Genomic DNA, 19622 nt, shown 5'->3' on the forward strand with positions numbered 1-19622 from the left:
TTGAACTCAGGTCCAAATTTTCGGGTTATGAGTTTTAGAAATTAAATTAGGTTTAGGAGATTCGTCTAAGTTTGCTTATTTTTTTTTTTTTTTTTTTCATTTTTTTTTTTTGATGTTTTCTTATTTTTTTTGTGATTTTATTATATTGGGTTAGCCCTTCACATTTTTTTTTTATTTCACCCCTACCATTTTTTTAATATATCAAATTAAAAGTGTTTTTTCAATTTCATCCCTTATGATTTTTTAATATTTACAATTTGGTATTCATTATTTTAATTGCAATTTATTTTGTTTTGATTATTTTTTTTTTTTTTCAAATTTCATTATTTCTTAAGTTTTTTCTCTCAAATTTCATCCTTTATTTTTTGGTATTTGTAAGTTTTTTATTAATATTTTTTTCAATAATTTCATCATTTAAAATTTAATTGGTTAAGAGTTTAACTGTTTCTTATTGAACTCAAGTCCATGATTTAACGGGTTGCAAGTTTTAGAGATTAAATCAAGTTTAAAAGTCACTTAAATTTTGTTTATTTTTTTTTTCAAGTTGTATTTTTTTAATTTTTTTTGGTTTTTTTTTTTTTTTTTACCTTATATTAGGTTAATATTGGGTTATTTGATAATCTAAATAGGCTCAGAATTTGGTTCTTTTTTTTTTTTCGTTTTTTGTTTTTGTTTTTTTATTTATTATTACTGTATTTTTATTTTCATATTATTTAAATTACTAATTTGACCAATAACTTGAAATTTAGAATTTTTTTACTTGTTTTAGATTAAAATTGTTTTTTGCTCGACCTGCGGAAACGATTTCAATTGATGCATGACTAATGAATTGATCATGGGCCTTACTTGGACTGGGCCATGCACATTCCCGGCCCTAATGTGATCTGTCTACTTTCCAGTAGTGTTATTTTATTTATAATATAAGCCTAAAAGAAATGATTAACTATAAAATTCCTTCAACTGATTTTTATTTTATTTTATTTTATAAAAAAATATAACACTGCTTCGTCGAAAACTTATTATGGCATGTTCATGTTTAAGGAGATTCGTTTAATCCAAAATGCTATAATTTCTTTATTTCAGAAACAATATTAAAGTGTTTGAGAAAAACAAACAATTACTGTTTACTGCAGGTGTTTATGATTAACTTCGAAGGAGAGCTGCGTAGAGAAGTTCATTCCAGGTATCAGGAACCCCGGCTAGACACCAGTGGGTGCAGTCCATAGCTCTGTGTCCACCATGGCCGCCGTAGACTGAAGGATGGCCATCTTTTCTCAGCTGTGAAAGGGCCGTGACGTCGAGCAAATGCACTGCTACTGGCTTTGGCATTGCGCCTATTGCTTTCTCAACAACCAGCTGTGCTGGATGATGTCCTGCTGGGTACGTTTTGAAGAACGGATCTTTCTGCCCCTCACAGTTCCTTGCATCTGGCTCTCCCCACTCACTTCCACTGCTCGCCAACCAATCAAAAAGCTAGAAATCAATCGCAATGCATGGACAAGCTAACATGTTTTGCACAGTTTTGTGTCCAGCAGATTGAAAGAAGGCTGTGAGTGTATGAATGAACTTACTTCATGTGATCTGGAGAAATCCCTTGGAAGAAGACTCTGGTTTTTGCAGTATCAACGTTCGTCTCGACCCATTTAGCCCACGTAGACAAGGCTTTCTCGAATGCGACCAGGCGATCCATGTCGTGATATCTAGCTTTCCCGACTTGAATAAACTTCCATCTATGGAGGATACACACACAAACAGCCAATTATTAGCCCCTCTAGCTGGGTTAAAGTAATTTTATACATGACTGATGACAGCAGTAGCTAGGAGGGTTAAAAGGGGCTACGCACGGCTGTTTTCTCCCTGTATGAAGCCACCAGTGCCAGGTGTTGAAGACCAAAACATCAATCCCTTTCCATAAATCTCCACCTTTAATGGAGTCGAGCATAAGAGCAACCCCATGGCTTGTGCTTACCATGTCAACTAGAAATGCATTGCGGGAGAACATCACTTTAGCCCCGTATCCCTGCAAAGATCACAAATCACTGTATTCTTTTAGAAAATGATTTGCAAACATGTTTGAAGGATGATGGATTATGGTTTTTATTGGCTAATTAATGCATATATAGATGCTTAATTAATTACGTATAATATGCCTGCTTTTAATTACGTTAAATCCTTCAAAAACTTCAGATTTACTCTCTTTTTTTTTTTAAAAAAAGAAAATGAATAAAATCATATTTCCTCCACGGAATCGGAATTGGAATCATACAGTTTTTTGTGTGTGTATATATAAAAAACTAAACCATCTGATAAGTTTTTCCTGGATATTGGCGAAGAAAGAGATTTCCATGTGAGGAGGATTGAGAAGATAAGCAAAAATCTTAAATCTCTTGGTATTTTCGTTTTCAAGATTTATAAAATGATAAAGATGCAGCAACCAATTAATCAATTCCCACATGATCCAATTAAAAAAAAAAAATAGGAACGCATGGAGACGAGGAATGAGACAGGAGCAATTAAGGATTTCTGTCTCACAGGGAAGCTGAAAGTGGACAGGTCTCCTGTCCTGACCAGGCTATAGTTAGCTTGCGGTAGAGCCACATGAAGCATGCAAGTGAGTGATTGCCATTGATTCAAGCTTAGTGAATCTCCCACGAACATGATGCTCTTCCCTTTTAGTACTTGTGATAAGAAATGACCGCCATCAAACCTACAGTATGGATCCATCAGCAAACACGAAATTCCTTTAAAGGGAAAGCAAATTCTTGTCAAATTACTCGTGTTGCTGAACAACAACAAATCCAATCACAAAACTAAGCAGCCATGGCCAGGCACTGAGTTCCCTGTGCTTTCCTAACCAGCCGAGTTGGCCATATATGTCATCGTCTTCACTTGCAATTGTATTGTCTTTTTCACGTGATGTATGTAAATTGCTAAGTGACCAGCTAGCAAGCAAGGCCACATACAGATACCAAATCCAATCACAAAATTAAGCAGCCATGGCCAGGCATATAATTAACGCTTCGATGATAAAATGAGAGAAAAAAACAATGCGTACCTTGGAAAGTTGCACCCTGCCTTGGGCTGCCATCTATACTTGAGGTAGTCTCTGTCTGGGCGACCATTCTTCAGACAGTCAAACTCCTTCTCTATGAAGGGACATCGCGATGCATCATAGAGAGGATATGCTTCATCACGAACCCAAATCCCTTTATAAAGATCACAACCACCACCCCTTGCAATCCCTCTATGGTGCACAGCTAGAGAAACAAGTAGCAGTGCTGCTCTAATGGCGAAAGAACCCGCGTCCATGAGAGCGAGAGAGACAGAGGCGAGTAGGTGCAGGTCACAAGACTTGTATGGTAGTAAACATGAAGAAAGTTGTAGTGGTAGTTCAATATGTAATATAGAGTTTTTTTTGTTTTTTGTTTTTGAATTTTCACTTTAAAATTAGTATTAATTAATAAGATTTCCACTTAGGGTGCGATATATAGGATGTGATAGATTCTCAATTGACCCACAGATATTAGCATAAATGGTTAAGAATTGACTAGGATATTACGATAATTAATTTGGATTAAGTTCTTCCTATATATAGTTTGTTGGAATACTTTATAGAAAACAGCTTTTTTATGAATTTCTAGTTTTTGTGGGATACACAGGCTGATTTGGGAGAATTTTACAATTGTTTATATATATATATATATATATATATATATATATATATATATATATATATATATATATCAGAGGCTGATTTGGGAGAAATTCTAGTTTTTTTTTTTTTTTTTCACTTTTACAATTGTTTTATTATAAATTTTAAGGCTATTTAAAGATTTTAATTGATATATATTAAATATTATTTTTAAAAAACCTTTTAGCACGTGCTACATGACTCTTGTACTATTTAGATAGTGTATGTAAGGGTCATTTGATCACTAAATACTATCTTCCAGAGCGATGTTTAGAAGTTTTTAGCGATACCGATATGGTGACGTGGCACATTTACAAGAAGTGCATTTGATTTGGCTTTAACATGTATTTTCTTCTTCTTCCTTTTCTTCTTTCTCTCCTCCCTGAATTCACTATCAACCCATTCAAAATCTCTAATATGCCCCTTTAATTTCTTTTTCTTTCACATTTGATCCATGTCTTTTGATTACTATTTTTTTAATTTTTTTTTTGAATGAGTTATAAAATTACAAATCCTTTTTCAATTTCATCCTCTTATAGTTTTTAATATTTCAAACTTGGTCTCTATTCTTTTGATTACTATATTTTTTTAAATGAGTTATAATTATTTTTTAATTTCACCTCCTTTAATTTTTTATTTTTTCAAATTTGATCTTTATTATTTTTTGATTACTATTTTTTTTTGAGATCATTTTTTTAGATTTTGTTTTACAATTTCATTCTCCATGGATTTTGTTTTTCTATTAAATTTGATATTTATTTTTTTTATTGTTATTTTTTTCTTTGGCAAGTTTTTAAATTGATATTTTTTTTTCATGATTTCATCATTTAAAATTAAATTGGTTAAAATTACATTTATTGATTGAACAACTAGTCAATGATTTTACGAGTTGTGAGTTTTAAAGATTATACCGGATTTAGGACGTTGCCTAAGTTGACTTGGTTTTTGTTATTCCTTTTTAAAGCTAATGTTATTTATTTTTTATCTTTTTTTTTTAGAGTTTTGCTGCATTATTTTTTACGATTTGTCTTCTATGAGATTAGTATTAGGATCAAAAGTGAATTCACCAATTTTAAAAAAGTTAACGTGGGTTGAATTTTGAGTTTTTTGGGTTCTTTTTTTTAATTGATTTATTTTAATTTTATTTTTTAACATTAATTTATTTGAAATTAGTCTTCCTACTTTTCTTTTCCTTTTTTTTTTACCGGGTTATTCCGATCATATACCAATGATCAATGGGTTTCCAAGTTAACTTGAGTTTACTCGAATATTTTTTGTAGTTTTTTTATATATATATATATATATATTTTATCCTTTAACATTAAGTTATTCATAGATTGATGTTATTTAATTTTCTTTTGAATGTGGTCATCCCGATATCATTACTAGGTTATAAACTTTGTATTTTGATCTAGGTGGGCTTAAATTGAGTTTTTCCAACCTATTATATATAATCTTTTGCCTTCAACATTTTATTTGCCATAGATTAAGCTTCAAATTTGTTCTTTTCATTTGTTCTTTATGTGAAGTATCGTGTTTTCATTTGATTTATTTAGAATTAGTCTTAAAACCTTTTTTTCTTTATTTTTTTCTATGAAATTATCTCAATTTTATGTCAATAGTTGTGAAATTTACAAGTTAACTTGATTTAACTAGGTTTTTTCTTCTTAAGTTCACCCTTTAATATTGAATTGTGTAATAATTTGGGTAGGCTTAAGTAAGGTTTTTTTTTTTTTTTTTTTTTTTTTTTTTTATCAATTTATTTATTATTGTTGTATTTTTTAATTATACTATTTAAATTACTAATTTAACTAATGCATCGATTTTTTTTCCATAGCATTTTTTTTTTTTTTTACTTTGAGAAAAAGCCTGCAGCGAATCACAGGCCATTAGTGAAACAAGTGAACTCAATGACAAACAAGATTGCTCCTGGAATCCAAAATCAGGTTCTTTAATTACAGTTACAAGTGCTTATCATGCAGAATGCAACCTGACGGAAAATGGAAGTCCCGAGTAATCTCTTCCAGGAATGAACTCAGAATGGTTCTGCTTAGAATCAGGTCTGGAGTCTAACTGTTCCACCTGAACGTTTGGAACAGCTCTCCTGTGAAGTTGGTGGCTAAATCGTATCCATTAACTTTACTCAGTTTTCACGACTGGTTTCTGCTGCTGGCGCTTTCTCAACAAGGATTCTGAAAATGAAGAAAAGGCAGCTATGGTTCCTCGGGCCATATGGAGATATCGGCCTTGTCAATCTTCTTTTAGTGAGATTTAAGATGTTGCAGTAGTTTTCTTTTTTCTATAAAGCTTACATTTTCCTCAAAGAACAAAAAAAAAACAAAAAAAAACAAAAAAAAAGCTTACTATGGTTGATCATGCAATATTTGTTGGGAATCCATATTCATAAAACACGCTGCAGTTCTCTATGAAAATACCCTTCTTCTGACCCTGTCTTCACTACAGTTTCTCTGCTATATAAACGGGACCTTTTCTTATTCTTGTTTTTTTTTTTTATTTTGCCATAATCTACTTGTCCAAAAGGTTTTACGGACTCTGAGTGAATCAAGCTCGTAATTATTTGATATATCTTGAAACATGAATCTTTGATTGGCTAAAAACCCTCCACACACCAAAACCATATAGAATTATGTTAGCTAAGAGATAAGATCTGGATTTGACTAGTCCTAAAATAAGATCCTAATATATATGAACTTTCATAATCCAAAAACAAGTTTTATTAGTTCACTTCAATCAAACAAACTGTATGTCATTAGGGATCAAGGAAAATACAAAAAAAGGCGGATAAAGAATCAGATCAGATATCTAGAAAGAAATTAATGGTACAATCATCCAGCAAATGGGACGTGTTCAAGTAAGAACTCGCGTCAAGTGCTTCAGCCATCCAGTGCCAATAATCGTGTTATTGTCCGAACCATCTCTGATGCTCATAAAAGAAAATACCTCAGTTTTCCAAGGGAGCGCCCGAAAGTTGTTTGGAAGCGGACAAGAAACAAAGAATACATGACAGACATCTATAAAAGTGAAAAAAAAGTATTGCACCTCAGCTCCTCTTAGATCTCTTCCTCTTGGGTTCTCTCTGAATGGATTTTAAAGAGGAATGGGAACGAGCACCAACAGCAGCATAGGTTCTAAGTTTCTCGAGAATCCTCCTTTCACTCGCACGCAATATCAGGGAATGGTATAGCTTTCTCTCTTTAGTACAACATTTTTCCAGTGCTTCAATATCATCTTTTATTGAGCTTGAGCCATATAAACTCTCCCTCTTATCAGCAAGCCACAAAAGAGCATTGCATACACTTTCTGTCAGCAACAAGTCTGCTCTCATTTCTGAGATTTTATCCCATGTAATATTCCATTTTTCGGATAAAATTGTGTCTATGGATCCTTTGTGGTTATTCGCAGCTGAGACTGCAAGATCCAACTTGTGATAAGTATCCTCTGGCAACAATATTATATACAATAAAATCAACAACTCCATTTGCGGTTCCCCATTAGATGATATCTCAAAGTATTCAGCACTCTGGCTGTCACATCCTCTGTATTCCAATCTTCTCCAAAGGGATAACCTTGCTCTACTAAACCTGCTAGAGAATAATGAGGAACTCCATTCTTGTACCAATTCCAAATCGATATTGACAATGCCAAAGGAATTATCTGGCTCCGTAAACCCATATCTGTGAAGCAATGCAGCGTTACCCAGCAAACCATATGTATTAAAGACCTGAGATGGAACAGAAAAAGAAACAAAATAAAATGAGGGAATGATATGAGAAAGCATCTTTCTACATCAAAGGTAGCCTGAAGCAAACAGAAATGAATACTTGAAATTTGATTAACCATTACACAAGGTGTCTGTATGATACCTAACAGTCATTGGTAAAATACAGCAAAGGACCACTTTATCTGCAGTTATAAACAACAGCATGCCTCACATAACAACAAAGCATTATAATTAGGGTTGCCAACTAATCCAAGCACCACAGTAAAAATTATTGAATACCATTTCCTGTGAGAAACATAAGAAGTTAAAAGACATTCTCATTGTCCCTGTTTTTCCATTGACTTGTATTGTCCTCAGTTTGCAAGGTTTTATAAGGGTTTTAAAGGACCCCTCAACATAGATGACTAAACCATGAAGACTAAAAAACCTAGAAAGCATAGGTAGCTGGTCAACAAGATGAATAAACTCATTCAACTCATTTATTCTTAGAGATAGATTGAAAAGATAAGTTGAATTTGTCATTTTCCCCTTAAACTAAAAATTTCCTTCTCATGGTGTCAAATTCATGCGCTTCCTTTATACATGATCAATTGGTCTGGTATCAGCTCTAAGAGCCAACAGAATGGTAACTAAAAAAACATAGTTGGTAGTAAGAGAGATAGTGCTTGTTGTATGAAGTTTTCTGAAAGACTTCAAAGTGGAAAACTAAGGATGACTTAATTAAGGACATACCAAGTTGATGTATGCTCTTGATTTTAATAGCTTAAAATCACCTCATTGCAGAAGCAGTCAATGCTAAAAAGTTCTCTACACCTAGTCATCTAGGAACACATGCAACTTGGAGAACTCCAAAATCCAAAGAAATTCAACTAATAGGACTCTGGTCAGATATTGCATTAAACCACGACAGCTCATAACTACTCCTGATGCCACTAGTAATAATAAGAAAGCACAACATATATACAAAAGACCTCCTATGAAATTAGCCAAACCATGACTCGAAACAATGGAGCTGAATGAGGTAGAAATTATTTCACCTTCTACACTGCTGATCCAGATTATGTTACTAATTTGAATGATATCACAAACTGTTAAGGAGAGAAAATCAAATGACTATGTACCCCAGACAGTTCAATTTCACCAGCTGCAATCCACAAAAACATCCTCTTAGACTTCAACAATGAGGACTATTCCAAAGTAGAATTCAACAATAAGGACTGCTCCAAAGTAGTTCTAAAGGTCCACATGTTGATTCTCTAAAGCAGAAACATTTATGTGGTCTCAGAGGAAAAATAACAATATAAATGCATTAGCTCTCTATTCAAGGGAGGGTGAAATTTCCATAAAATTATGCAACACATATGCAGTTCATATTCAAAGCACTGGTGATAAAGAACTGACTCAAGAGGCAACACTGTGAGATCATCAGTAAGACATAAGAATAAAATTTAGATACAAACCTCAACTCCAGCTTTAACATCTTTTACCATAATCATTTCCAACACTGAGGGATCATCGCCAGTAACTGAAGAGCAATCCAGCTCACTTGATGGTTCCTTGTTGCCAATACTATCAGCATCTAAATCAACGGTATCACTATTGTCAGAGTCATCATCAGATTCAGAATGAGATGACGTACTGGTAAAGTGCACATCCTCAGCTCCGGTCTTGTGATTAAAGCTGCATGATTTGAAGTTACAACCAGGAGTAAGAAAAAAGAATGACTACCATAACATATCAAGAATTTTAACCATCGTAGAGATGGCATGCATACTCACAGGTCAGCCAAAGGAACCATTCCAAATCCATGATAATCATCAATCTCAAAAGAACGAGAAGCAATCAAGCTCTTCGCAGCAAAATATTGCTCGACACTAAAAAATTTTGGATCAATATTTGATGGCAGCGAATCCAAAAGAGGCAATATACTTTCTTTCCAATCCTCATAAATAAGAGCTTTGTCTTCCTTCACTATCTGCCTACAAAAAGATCACCAAATGATGAAAAGCCAGAAAATCTCAAGCCAATAAAAGTCACAGTTGAAATCCCATCTTTAAAAAGACAAACAATCATCCAATCCCACATAAACATAGTGGACAAATTGATTTTTTTTCCAATTCCATCTGCCTACAAAGTGCACGATAAATTACAAAATTTTTAGCCATATCAACTTCACAACTAACTCCATCATTAAAACATGAATAATTATTCAACCTCACAAAAATTAAATCTTTTCCAATACAATCAAACAAAAAGACTTGTACTTGGGAGCAACTAAAGTGAGCAAAACTAAACCAAAAACCAACCCATCAATTACTTTTAAGTTCACCTTATGGAGCTCAGTGCCACGAAGGAGCAGATCAACTTCATCAAGAGACCAAACCAAAGGCAAGCACTCACAGTCAGGCAAGACTTGAAGGTAACCAGCCCAAGGAGAGTCCCCACCTAAGCTCTTCTCATACATTAGAGCCACTGATAGTCCCAAATAACCATCCAAACCAGTAGATTCAATCAAGTCTTGAGCCCCACTTGTCTTAATAGTAAGGCAAGCAGTTTTTGGTATTTTAGCAATCAAATCTCCTTCTTTCAAATCCCACAATGCATTCACTGAGATTCCCTCTTCTGGGGTGTCGATAAATTGGAGAGTGTCATTGCTCCATTCAATGCCTTGGGATATCATCCACCTCTTGAATGCCCTCAGTCGCCTGCTTGACATTTTTGCTTCTTCCTCTCTTCTTCAGATGGTTCTTTTGTCTGTGGGTTTTGGTAGGGTTTTGTTTTATTGGGTCAACTATTAATGGACCAAGCCCTAAAAATGGATGGAGTCTCAATAACACAGATGCGAAACCAGAATGGGCCCAGCCCAACAGGCTGAGGCTTTTAGAGTAACAGAAGAAAATATAACTAATAAGGAGAAAAAGATTCATAAGGTGTTCTAACACTACACTTCGAATAAATAACACAGCAAAAGTGAGAGAGAGAGGCACAGAAAGAACGAGAGGAATTGAGACGACGACCATAACAAAGGTAAGCAACTTAGACCTTTTCCTTTATCTTGCCATTTTCAATTTTTTCAATGTTGTTTAGGAATTTATAAGGTTAATGTTTCTATGAAAAATTGCTGATCTGGGTTTTTCAATTTTTTTTTTTCTTTGTAGTGAAATAGGGAGGGAAAGTTGGTTTATTGTGAGATTTTTCTTGATTGAAGAATGGCGTAATGATTTTCAATGCCAAAGATAGAAGCTCTTGTCATTTCTGTATGCTCTTTGAAGTTGACAACTTGTTGTCTTAGGCTTTTGAAGCAGTCTGAACCGAGGATTTTGACACCATTTTTTAATGTTTTTTGGCTTAAAGATATACTTTTCATGCTTGGATTTGGAGGGGTTCTATTATTTTCAATAAAGGTTAATTCTTGTGTAATGGGTGGCAGTTGGTGATGCTCCACATGTTTGGGTAAAATCGCTTTTTTTTTTTTTTTTAATTATTATTACTGATTCAGTTAACAGCTCAGATTGGGAGGAAAACAGCAAAGCTAAACAAACGAAATCTCTCTCTTTGCCTGCCATTTTCAAATTTTTTTCATGTTTTTTAGGGATTTATTAGGTTTATGTTCCTAGGTTTTTTTGTTTCCATAAAAATATCTCTACTTAGGATTCAAAACCTAAATATTTTATTTCTTAGTCTGCAAAGGAGACAGTTGGTTCATTTTGAAACTTTTGTTGATTTATTCTCCTCTCGTTATGTGTAGAAAGGAGAAGTTTTACACTTGAATTGATGAGAGTGTGAAAGTTATAAACTATTGCTACTCGTGATAGCTGAGTTTTTAAATTTGGAAACTTAATGTATAGTTTTATTGTTTTAAGCTTTTAAACCAGTTTGAACTGAGTGCTATTGGCTCTACTTTGCTTTTTATTTTTTATAGTTTAAAGCTATATTTTTTGTATCTAGATTTGTTTTGATTCTATTATTTTCAAATAACAGTTAATTATTGTTCTATGGGTGGTAGTTGGTGAATTCACCTATTAAAGGATTATTGTTTCATTTTTTGATTACTGATTTTGTTAAGCAGTTGATTAGAGTATGAGTGGTGCTCCTGTTAAAAGATCGCATGAAGAGGGTGTTTATTCTTCTTCAAAATACCCTCCACATGAGGACACGGGTTCAAACCCTAAGCTGACATCTGGGGTTTCAAATGAGTACCATCCACCATATGAGATGGGTCCGGATGCTCGGGCGGCAAAGATTTCCAGAACTGAGTCTCGAGATGCAGATAGAAGATCACCTTTGCATTCAATGTATCGAATGTCGCCATCTTCAAATGAATCACACATGGATTCTCATTCTAATGTTGCTCCTGAAAGCAGGCTTGAATCAAGGGATTCCAAGGACAGCAGAGATCACAGGATTGAAAACCGTGACCCAAGGACTGATGCGAGAGAGGTGTATGGTGAGGTAAAGAGGGATTCACAAAGTGTTAAAAATGAAAAGGATGCGAGGTTTGATAGTAGAGGGGATGACAATAAGGAAGTAAAGCATGATAGGGAGGCTCATATTGATCCGAAGGATGGTTTTGGTGCAGCAAGTAGTCAAGTGAATTGGAAGGAATCCAAAGAATACCATAGAGGAAAGAGATATTTGGAATCCCCAGGTGGACATGTGGATCCTTGGCATATATCACGTGGTAATTCTCAAGGTCCTGCTGAGATAGGAAAGGAAAGCACTAACATTGAGGAGAGGGATCATGTGGAAGCTCATGAGGCAGTTGGTGAAAATAAACTCGATTCAAAAGGTGAGGATAGATTTAAAGACAAGGATAGGAAGCGGAAAGATTTAAAGCACCGGGAATGGGGAGACAGAGATAAGGAAAGAAGCGACCGAAGGGGAAACATGCAAGCAGGCAACAATAGTGCTGAGGGCAAGGAGTCAGTGAAGGAAGAGAGAGAAGCAGAGAGGTGGGAGCGCGAGAGGAAGGACATGTCAAAAGACAGGGAAAGGTTAAAAGAGAGGGAGAAGGACCACTTAAAGAGAGAATCAGGAGCTGGAGCTGAAAAAGAGAGTTCGCACAATGAAAAGGAATCTGTGGATGGAACTGTCAGAATCTCAGAACAGGAAAATCCAGTTTTAGAGCCAAAAAAACAGAAAGATTTTGATAACTGGAAAAATGTTGATAGAGAAGCTAAAGATAGAAAGAAAGAAAGAGAAGCTGACATAGAAGGAGATAGACCTGAGAAGGGAAGCAGGATGTTTGGCAAAGAATCCGATGATGGATTGGCAGATGGGGAAAGGATTAGTGAAAGAGAAAGAGAAGTTTTTAACTATGGAGTCCAACAGCGCAGGAGGATGCTTCGGCCTAGGGGTAGCTCACAAGTGGCAAATCGTGAACCCCGTTTTAGGTCCCATACCCAGGACACTGAAGGGTATGTTATTACTGTTTTAAGTGGAAGTATGTTGTCCATATGGTTGATTTTGGATTATTGACAACTACCATGTGGAAATTTGCTTTAAAATATTTGTTATGCATGTCTAAACTGCTGTTGTTGGAGCTAATTGTCTACCATGTGGAAATTTGCTTTAAATTATTTGACATGCATGTCTAAACTGCTGTTATTGGAGCTAATTGTGTAGAGATTTATCGTACAATTATATTTTCTTTTTGAAGATAATATTACTTTTAATGGTGTTGAAACCCTTAACTAAACTTCGCTTTGCATGAATTCTTCAGATTGTTGGCTCTTTTAGATTGTTTAAATTAAGCATGATTTCACTTCAACAATTCAAGAGTTTTATGGAACTTAGTCTGAATGCATTATAACGAAGTTTCTCTTTCTTGCAGATGTCAAGGTAAGCTGATTTATTCCATTTTATGAAGCTGGAACTTTATTTGCGATACGGTTAATGGAGTCTGTGAGTTGGTTTCTTTTACCATAATGGAAAGAGTTTAGTTATTATATTTGACTGCACAATGCTAAACTGAAATTTAGCTTTTCCCACCAAAGGCTTCAGGCATGATGTGATTAGGAGGCACTTACAATCAGCATCATCATTTTGCTACATAATTTACTTTATTTGCTAATGCTTCTCTATTCACAATCGGTCTTATCTGAATGTTGATTGCTGCTTTTTATTTCTTTTGGGTAAAACCTTTTGGTTAACCTGAATTTTCAGCTTTGTAAAACTGTATTGCAGTATGAATCTTGTTTTTCCTTTTATGTAAGCGTGCAGCAGGTTGCAGGGGAGTTGAGTGAAGGGAGCTCCTTTTGAGTACTGATTGGAATGTTAAAACTGAAATATTTGGCTATCATTGCATATTTAGATTTTCCTCTTGCTTTCTTTCTTTTTCTACTCTCTTAATGCATTGGATATACCAGAATGAGGTGTTTGCCTTTTATTTTACCTTTCTCCTTTTCTTTTGTGCTTCCGTATAATATATTCTTGAGCTTCTGTTAAGAGTTAGTTTCCTTGGGCTTTTTTTAAGTTTATTTGTCAGGAGGAATGAGTAGTTTTTGTCAACAACTCCTGGTCTTTGCTGTCATGAACTGCTTCTGTTGCTAAACATATTAGTGCTTCCTGATGAATGATTACAAAGCTCGAGATAACATCAAAGTTCACAAGTTACCCAATTTCCTTTATATAGCTATTGAGTTTTGTTTCTGATGCTCAGGCAAATCTGAGGTATCCTCTGTTGTTTATAAAGTTGGTGAATGCATGCAAGAGCTGATAAAGTTATGGAAGGAGTATGAATCATCTCAATCTGATAAAAATGGTGAAAGTAGTCATAAGGGCCCCACTCTTGAAATTCGAATACCAGCAGAACATGTTACTGCTACAAATCGCCAAGTAAGAGCATGCTACTGTATATAATAGTTGTCACTTTTGCTTGTTTTGCATCATATGCTTTACTTTTTCTTGCATCCTTCTTCCTTTATTTCTTTTGAAAATGTATTTCCCCTTGGCTTTATGGGGCCTGCACAAATGCTAAAGGGGTCAGGGACAGGGGTTTAGCTACTTGCTTGCTGTTTGACTTGTAAAATTCAACGAATCGCATGATTCGGTTAAATCTGTACATCTGTGATTCACCACATGAATCCAGACAAATCATAATATTCAAATTGTGAATCGGAGGTTTCTAACAACTAACCAAATATCCATTAGCGTCCTTGGAAAGTTTCAGAACTTTTAAATTGGCCAAATGAGGATTTCTTAGTAGAGTATGGTTCAATTGTACAAGTTTAATGATGTGAAGTTGGTGACTTTATCTCCACTAGCCTTTACCTGCAAGTTGTGGGTGGTTAGAATTGAATGATGAGATGGATTGTGTGGGGTTTGTTTCCTTGTACTTGTTTGTGTGTTTTGTGTCCGCAAACTGAATTTTTGTAAGATATGGCTAGTCTTAAATTTTTAATTTCAATTTGTTGTTAGGTAACTTGTATATAAGTGGGTGGGTGCCTTTTATGTTCTGATTTGTACAAATTTGTAGTGTGAAGGGTGAAACAATCAATTTTCTTTAGAAGAGAAGAGGCCTCTATATGTACATTGGGATTGCTGTATAAGAGCAATTAGATGTCATTCTAGTTCTAATGTTACAGGATTTCTGCTCTGATTTTGCTACCTTCATGCTTGTTATTAACTATTAAATGTTTATATTCCCATGCTTAGTTCCTAAATTCATTAAGTGCAGGTAAGAGGTGGACAATTATGGGGGACGGATATATACACAGATGATTCTGATCTTGTTGCTGGTATGTGTGATATGATGAACAGTATTAATTGTAGAATTTGTTGATATGTGAACAGAAACAATATTGTTGATGCAACTTTGTTGCAGTTCTCATGCATACAGGCTACTGCCGTCCCACTGCTTCTCCTCCCCCACCTGCCATCCAAGAGTTATGTGCTACTATAAGAGTGTTGCCTCCACAAGATAGTAAGCCCCTTTTTGTCTATCGTACTTTATGATACTGCTTTTCTAAACATCTTTCGCATCATAATGCATTCAAATAATTTGTACATGTAAATGTTACATATCTGGATACAGCTATCTGTTTAAACTTTTGTGTGTATATGTTTCTCTTCAGAATGAATTTTGTGTTGTTTGTTGAAGTTTTATGTTAGAAAGTTTGTCAGATAAAATTTAAAACATTAAGAATTAAACAATGAAATCATATAGATGGACTGAGAATTTTGAATTTTGGTTGAAGCCTAGTCAACATTGAAATGGTGTAGGGGATTGGCATAGTACTATTGATTTTGTGATGCCAATCTGGTATGCATTAATCCATATCTATATTTGAACAAGTGAATCACGAGGATGCAAAGTCACATTCCCAACAAGATAACTAAAGCTCTTTACAAAAATCTGACATACTTGATTGTGTTCTTTGTCAAATTTCAAATTTCAAAAGAAAATACTTATTTTAGTATATAGCTATATAAGAAACCTAAATGAAGTACTTTCTTATATTTTTCTTGCTAGTATTGCATTTCTCCTCGTGTGTCATTACTATTTATGCCCTACTTTTGACACTTTAACTTTGACATGTGCATTAGGCTACACCTCTATGCTGAGAAATAATGTTCGCTCACGTGCCTGGGGAGCTGGAATCGGTTGTAGTTACCGTGTTGAGCGTTGCTGCATCGTGAAGGTGGCTGAACAATTTTCACAATTTTAGTTATAGTGTCAATTTTTCTCTGCAATTTATCAAGGACATCAGAAATGTCTGTAGGTTCATTTTTCCTGGATCTAGAGGGTATTATAATCATGTTGCTATTATCAATCTTCATGAATATTTCTTGCTGCTTTTGCTGTTTGTTGTTTTTTTTCCTAATAGACAGCCTTTAATCATGCTTCTTTCTGTTTTCTTGTTTATTTCAGAAAGGAGGTGGAACCATTGATCTTGAGCCCTGTCTTACACACACATCAGCAGTCGAACCCACCCTTGCTCCTGTGGTTGTTGAACGTACAATGACCACCCGCGCAGCAGCTTCGGTATGACATTGCCATATTTCTTCCAATACCCCTTGGGTTTATGGTCTTAGCTTTTACGTCTTTGCATTTTGTTTCCATATTCTGTTTACATTTTTTTATTAAGCAATTTTCTGTTAGATAATTTTTGTTACCTGTTCCCACATATGCTAAGTAACAACTGGTATAGGTATCATAGGCGTGCTTCTTGTCCTTTTTCTTTTACGACTTATGATTTAGCTTATTGCAATGGTAATCCTATGTCTGTGACTGCTTGTAAGAAAAGCTAAAATATTTGTTAATGACCAAGCACTCTTTTTCCCACTACTTGGATCTACTTACATTAAGATGGCTTTCCTTGTACAGAATGCATTGCGGCAACAGAGATTTGTGCGTGAAGTTACAATACAGTACAACCTATGCAATGAGCCATGGTAGACTCCAGATCTTTTTGATAACTGTGATATGCTGCATTTTTTCAGAACTATATGGTACTTGAAGATATTTATGTCTTCTGGAAAGTAGAATTTGAGTTTTATCAACAGTGATATCCATTGCATGTAGTTGTTAATGGAAGTATCAATAGCATGCTGTTTAAATGCATATGTATGTTTATTGTGCTAGTAATTGTTGACCCTGTGGGCCTTTATTTTCCTTAGAACAACTCTCAACATAGATCTCATAGAGAGCTTATTTCAAATTCACCCAAACCAAATGCAATTATCTTTTCTGTGAAGATATCTTTTCAAGATATTGTTTTGAAGTTGATAGACTTTTAGGGGATTATTGTTATTTTCTGTATGGGATTTTTTTGGTTTAGGAAAACTAACGGCTACCAAGTTTGCTAATGCTTTTTAAGCCTCTTTTTTAGTAACACATCAAATATCCTCCATTGTTGCAGAGTCAACAAAGGTTATGGCATCAGTTTACTGTATGTGCCTAACCCTCAATCTGTAGTTTTTATTTAGTTGTTTCAGTACAAAATATGTCACTCGAACAACTCTCCAGAGTTTCCATTCAATAGTCATACTTATCTGGAGTTTAAAAGTCGGATTATCATCAGAGAAGTCAAAAAGGAAATGCCAACTTTCCTCTTTTCTGACATTTCTTTTCTTTATGTTTCCATGACACTGTTCACTAAGTCTATTATTTTGATAAATGCAAGGACACTAATTTGCATTGCCTTGCGAGATGTTTATAAATTTCCTTTTTCTTGTTGGTGCTGTTGTCTGTATCTATCTTTTTTCCTTGCTTATCAATTACAAAAAAGTAGCGTGTCAATTTTGATGCCTGCATAATGTACCAGGATAAAATACAGTATTAGTATCGTTGCTGACAAGGGTCTGAAAAAGCCTCTCTATACGTCTGCACGTTTGAAGAAGGGAGAGGTTCTATATTTAGAAACACATTCATGCAGGTACTCATATTTTCTTGTTTTCTTTTTTGCCTGTCAACTTGATACTGCACTAATGCACCTAGGTTTTGGAGGCACATTTGTTGTCTTCTTGTAAATTGTTTTTGTTTCTGTATCTTATGTTTTTCATGTGTTACTCATATCTCTAATATTTATAGATAAAGCATGGTGATTCACCATTTTGTTTCCCTCTCCCCATGCAGTCTGCATTCATTGCATGTCTAATTTTAAGTTCTTTATCATCATGGAAAGAACAGCCGCCTCGTGTAAATTTAAGGTGTAGTGGGTTGGGCAAAAGAATGAAAGAAGGATACAATTCTGGCACGTAGGAAACCTTTAATGGAACTTGGAAACTTGTTTGCCAATAAGTTGAAACCCCCCCCCCCCCCAAAAAAAAAAAAAATAAATAAATAAATAAATAAAACCCTTACTGAAATCATGAGGTTCATGTTGTGTTGGTAAATTTTTATTTTTATGTGAAGGTATGAGCTCTGTTTTACCGGAGAGAAAATGGTCAAAGCAACACAGGCTTCGCAGGTGCATGAAGAGACAGAGAAATCCCATAATCACCACCCTCATTCCTCAAATGGAGAAAAGACTGACTCTGATAATGTTCTTATTGACATTTTCCGGTGGTCTAGATGTAAGAAACCACTACCGCAGAAGGTCATGCGGTCAGTTGGGATCCCATTGCCCCTTGAACATGTTGAGGTACTTCATTTCAATTTCTTTCCTAGCAACTTCCCTTCATATCTAGATGTTGAAGTTGGGCTTATTATCTCGAAGTTTAATGATTAACGAGACAGTGCAGAAGAAACTCATTTTTCTTGTTTGTAGATACTTTTTTCTTCAGTTCTTTACCCTTCTGGCTGACTGGCACATGGGTATGTTCGATCAGGTATTGGAGGAGAATCTAGACTGGGAGGATGTGCAATGGTCACAAACTGGTGTTTGGATAGCTGGAAAAGAATACGCACTTGCCAGGGTGCATTTTCTATCTCCAAGTTAGTGTCAGCCTATCGGTATGTTTGATTAGGTGGTATTGGAGGAGAATCTTGACTGGGAGGATGTGCAATGGTCACAAACTGGTGTTTGGATAGCTGGGAAAGAATACGACACTTGCCAGGGTGCATTTTCCATCGCCAAGTTAGCTGTGGCTTCTTGTGTATCTACGAATTGTCGTGTAACAATGTGATGCATACAGGAATATTATTGGTTTTTAATGCTTTTAATCCTTGACTATACTAAACAATTGAAGTTAATTCCTTTCCTTTGTTAATAAAAAAATCGATTGGACGGCTCAGGGGCTATCGGTAGAGCCAACATGGTTAAAAGAAATGTAAATAACTTGGTGCCATGACTGCATGGGCTGTTTGGCATTCTACTAATGTTTGCCACTTTCAGAATAAATCAATTGACAGAAATGGGATCTTGTCAATTGCTCCCCTCCCAAGACGCTGCTGGTTCTCGAGGTCAGGAGGACTCTACTTGGCTCCCTTCTCCTGTAGATGTCTTCAAGATCAATTCTGATGCTTCCTTCCTTATCACCACCAGGATGTGGCCTGGGGGTGGTTATCGGAGGCTGTGCTGTTCAAGCTATGGTTAGTGCTCAGATAATTACAAGGCAGCAGCATTCGATTCCCCTCGGCGAAGCTTGTGGTGCTTTGTATGGCATTCAATTAGCAACCGCCCTGGGGTTTCAGAGATTTATGTTTTTCTTGAGACTGGTTGTAAGCAACTCGCCTCTGTTCTCTTTCACCAGAACCATTCTGACAGCTACATTGACATCATTGCTGGAGACATCTTTGTTTCA

At 35.2% G+C, this 19622-nt stretch overlaps 3 protein-coding genes across 3 annotated transcripts; 1 reads left to right on the top strand and 2 right to left on the bottom strand.

Moving 5' to 3' along the window:
• Nucleotides 1–1036: 1036 nt before the first annotated feature.
• Nucleotides 1037–3374, bottom strand: LOC118050775 (protein trichome birefringence-like 43). Its single transcript, XM_035061230.2, has 5 exons — nt 3056–3374; nt 2533–2707; nt 1845–2020; nt 1572–1730; nt 1037–1450 (listed from the first exon to the last, which is right to left on the bottom strand). The coding sequence occupies exons 1-5, from the start codon at nt 3307–3309 to the stop codon at nt 1144–1146; spliced, it is 1071 nt and encodes a 356-aa protein (XP_034917121.1). The 5' UTR covers nt 3310–3374; the 3' UTR covers nt 1037–1143.
• A 3024-nt stretch (nt 3375–6398) lies between these two features.
• Nucleotides 6399–10256, bottom strand: LOC118050777 (uncharacterized). Its single transcript, XM_035061234.2, has 4 exons — nt 9763–10256; nt 9212–9408; nt 8894–9113; nt 6399–7433 (listed from the first exon to the last, which is right to left on the bottom strand). Exons 1-4 carry the CDS (start codon nt 10147–10149, stop codon nt 6753–6755), a joined length of 1485 nt encoding a protein of 494 aa, XP_034917125.1. The 5' UTR covers nt 10150–10256; the 3' UTR covers nt 6399–6752.
• An 85-nt stretch (nt 10257–10341) lies between these two features.
• Nucleotides 10342–19112, top strand: LOC118050776 (uncharacterized). Its single transcript, XM_035061231.2, has 12 exons — nt 10342–10460; nt 11503–12850; nt 13267–13274; nt 14095–14270; nt 15112–15172; nt 15259–15357; nt 15981–16075; nt 16306–16419; nt 16762–16829; nt 17702–17812; nt 18292–18520; nt 18708–19112. Exons 2-12 carry the CDS (start codon nt 11514–11516, stop codon nt 18816–18818), a joined length of 2409 nt encoding a protein of 802 aa, XP_034917122.1. The 5' UTR covers nt 10342–10460; nt 11503–11513; the 3' UTR covers nt 18819–19112.
• The last annotated feature ends 510 nt before the right edge of the window (nt 19113–19622 follow it).

Source organism: Populus alba, chromosome 4 (genome assembly GCF_005239225.2).
Source record: "Populus alba chromosome 4, ASM523922v2, whole genome shotgun sequence".
NCBI lineage: Eukaryota > Viridiplantae > Streptophyta > Magnoliopsida > Malpighiales > Salicaceae > Populus > Populus alba.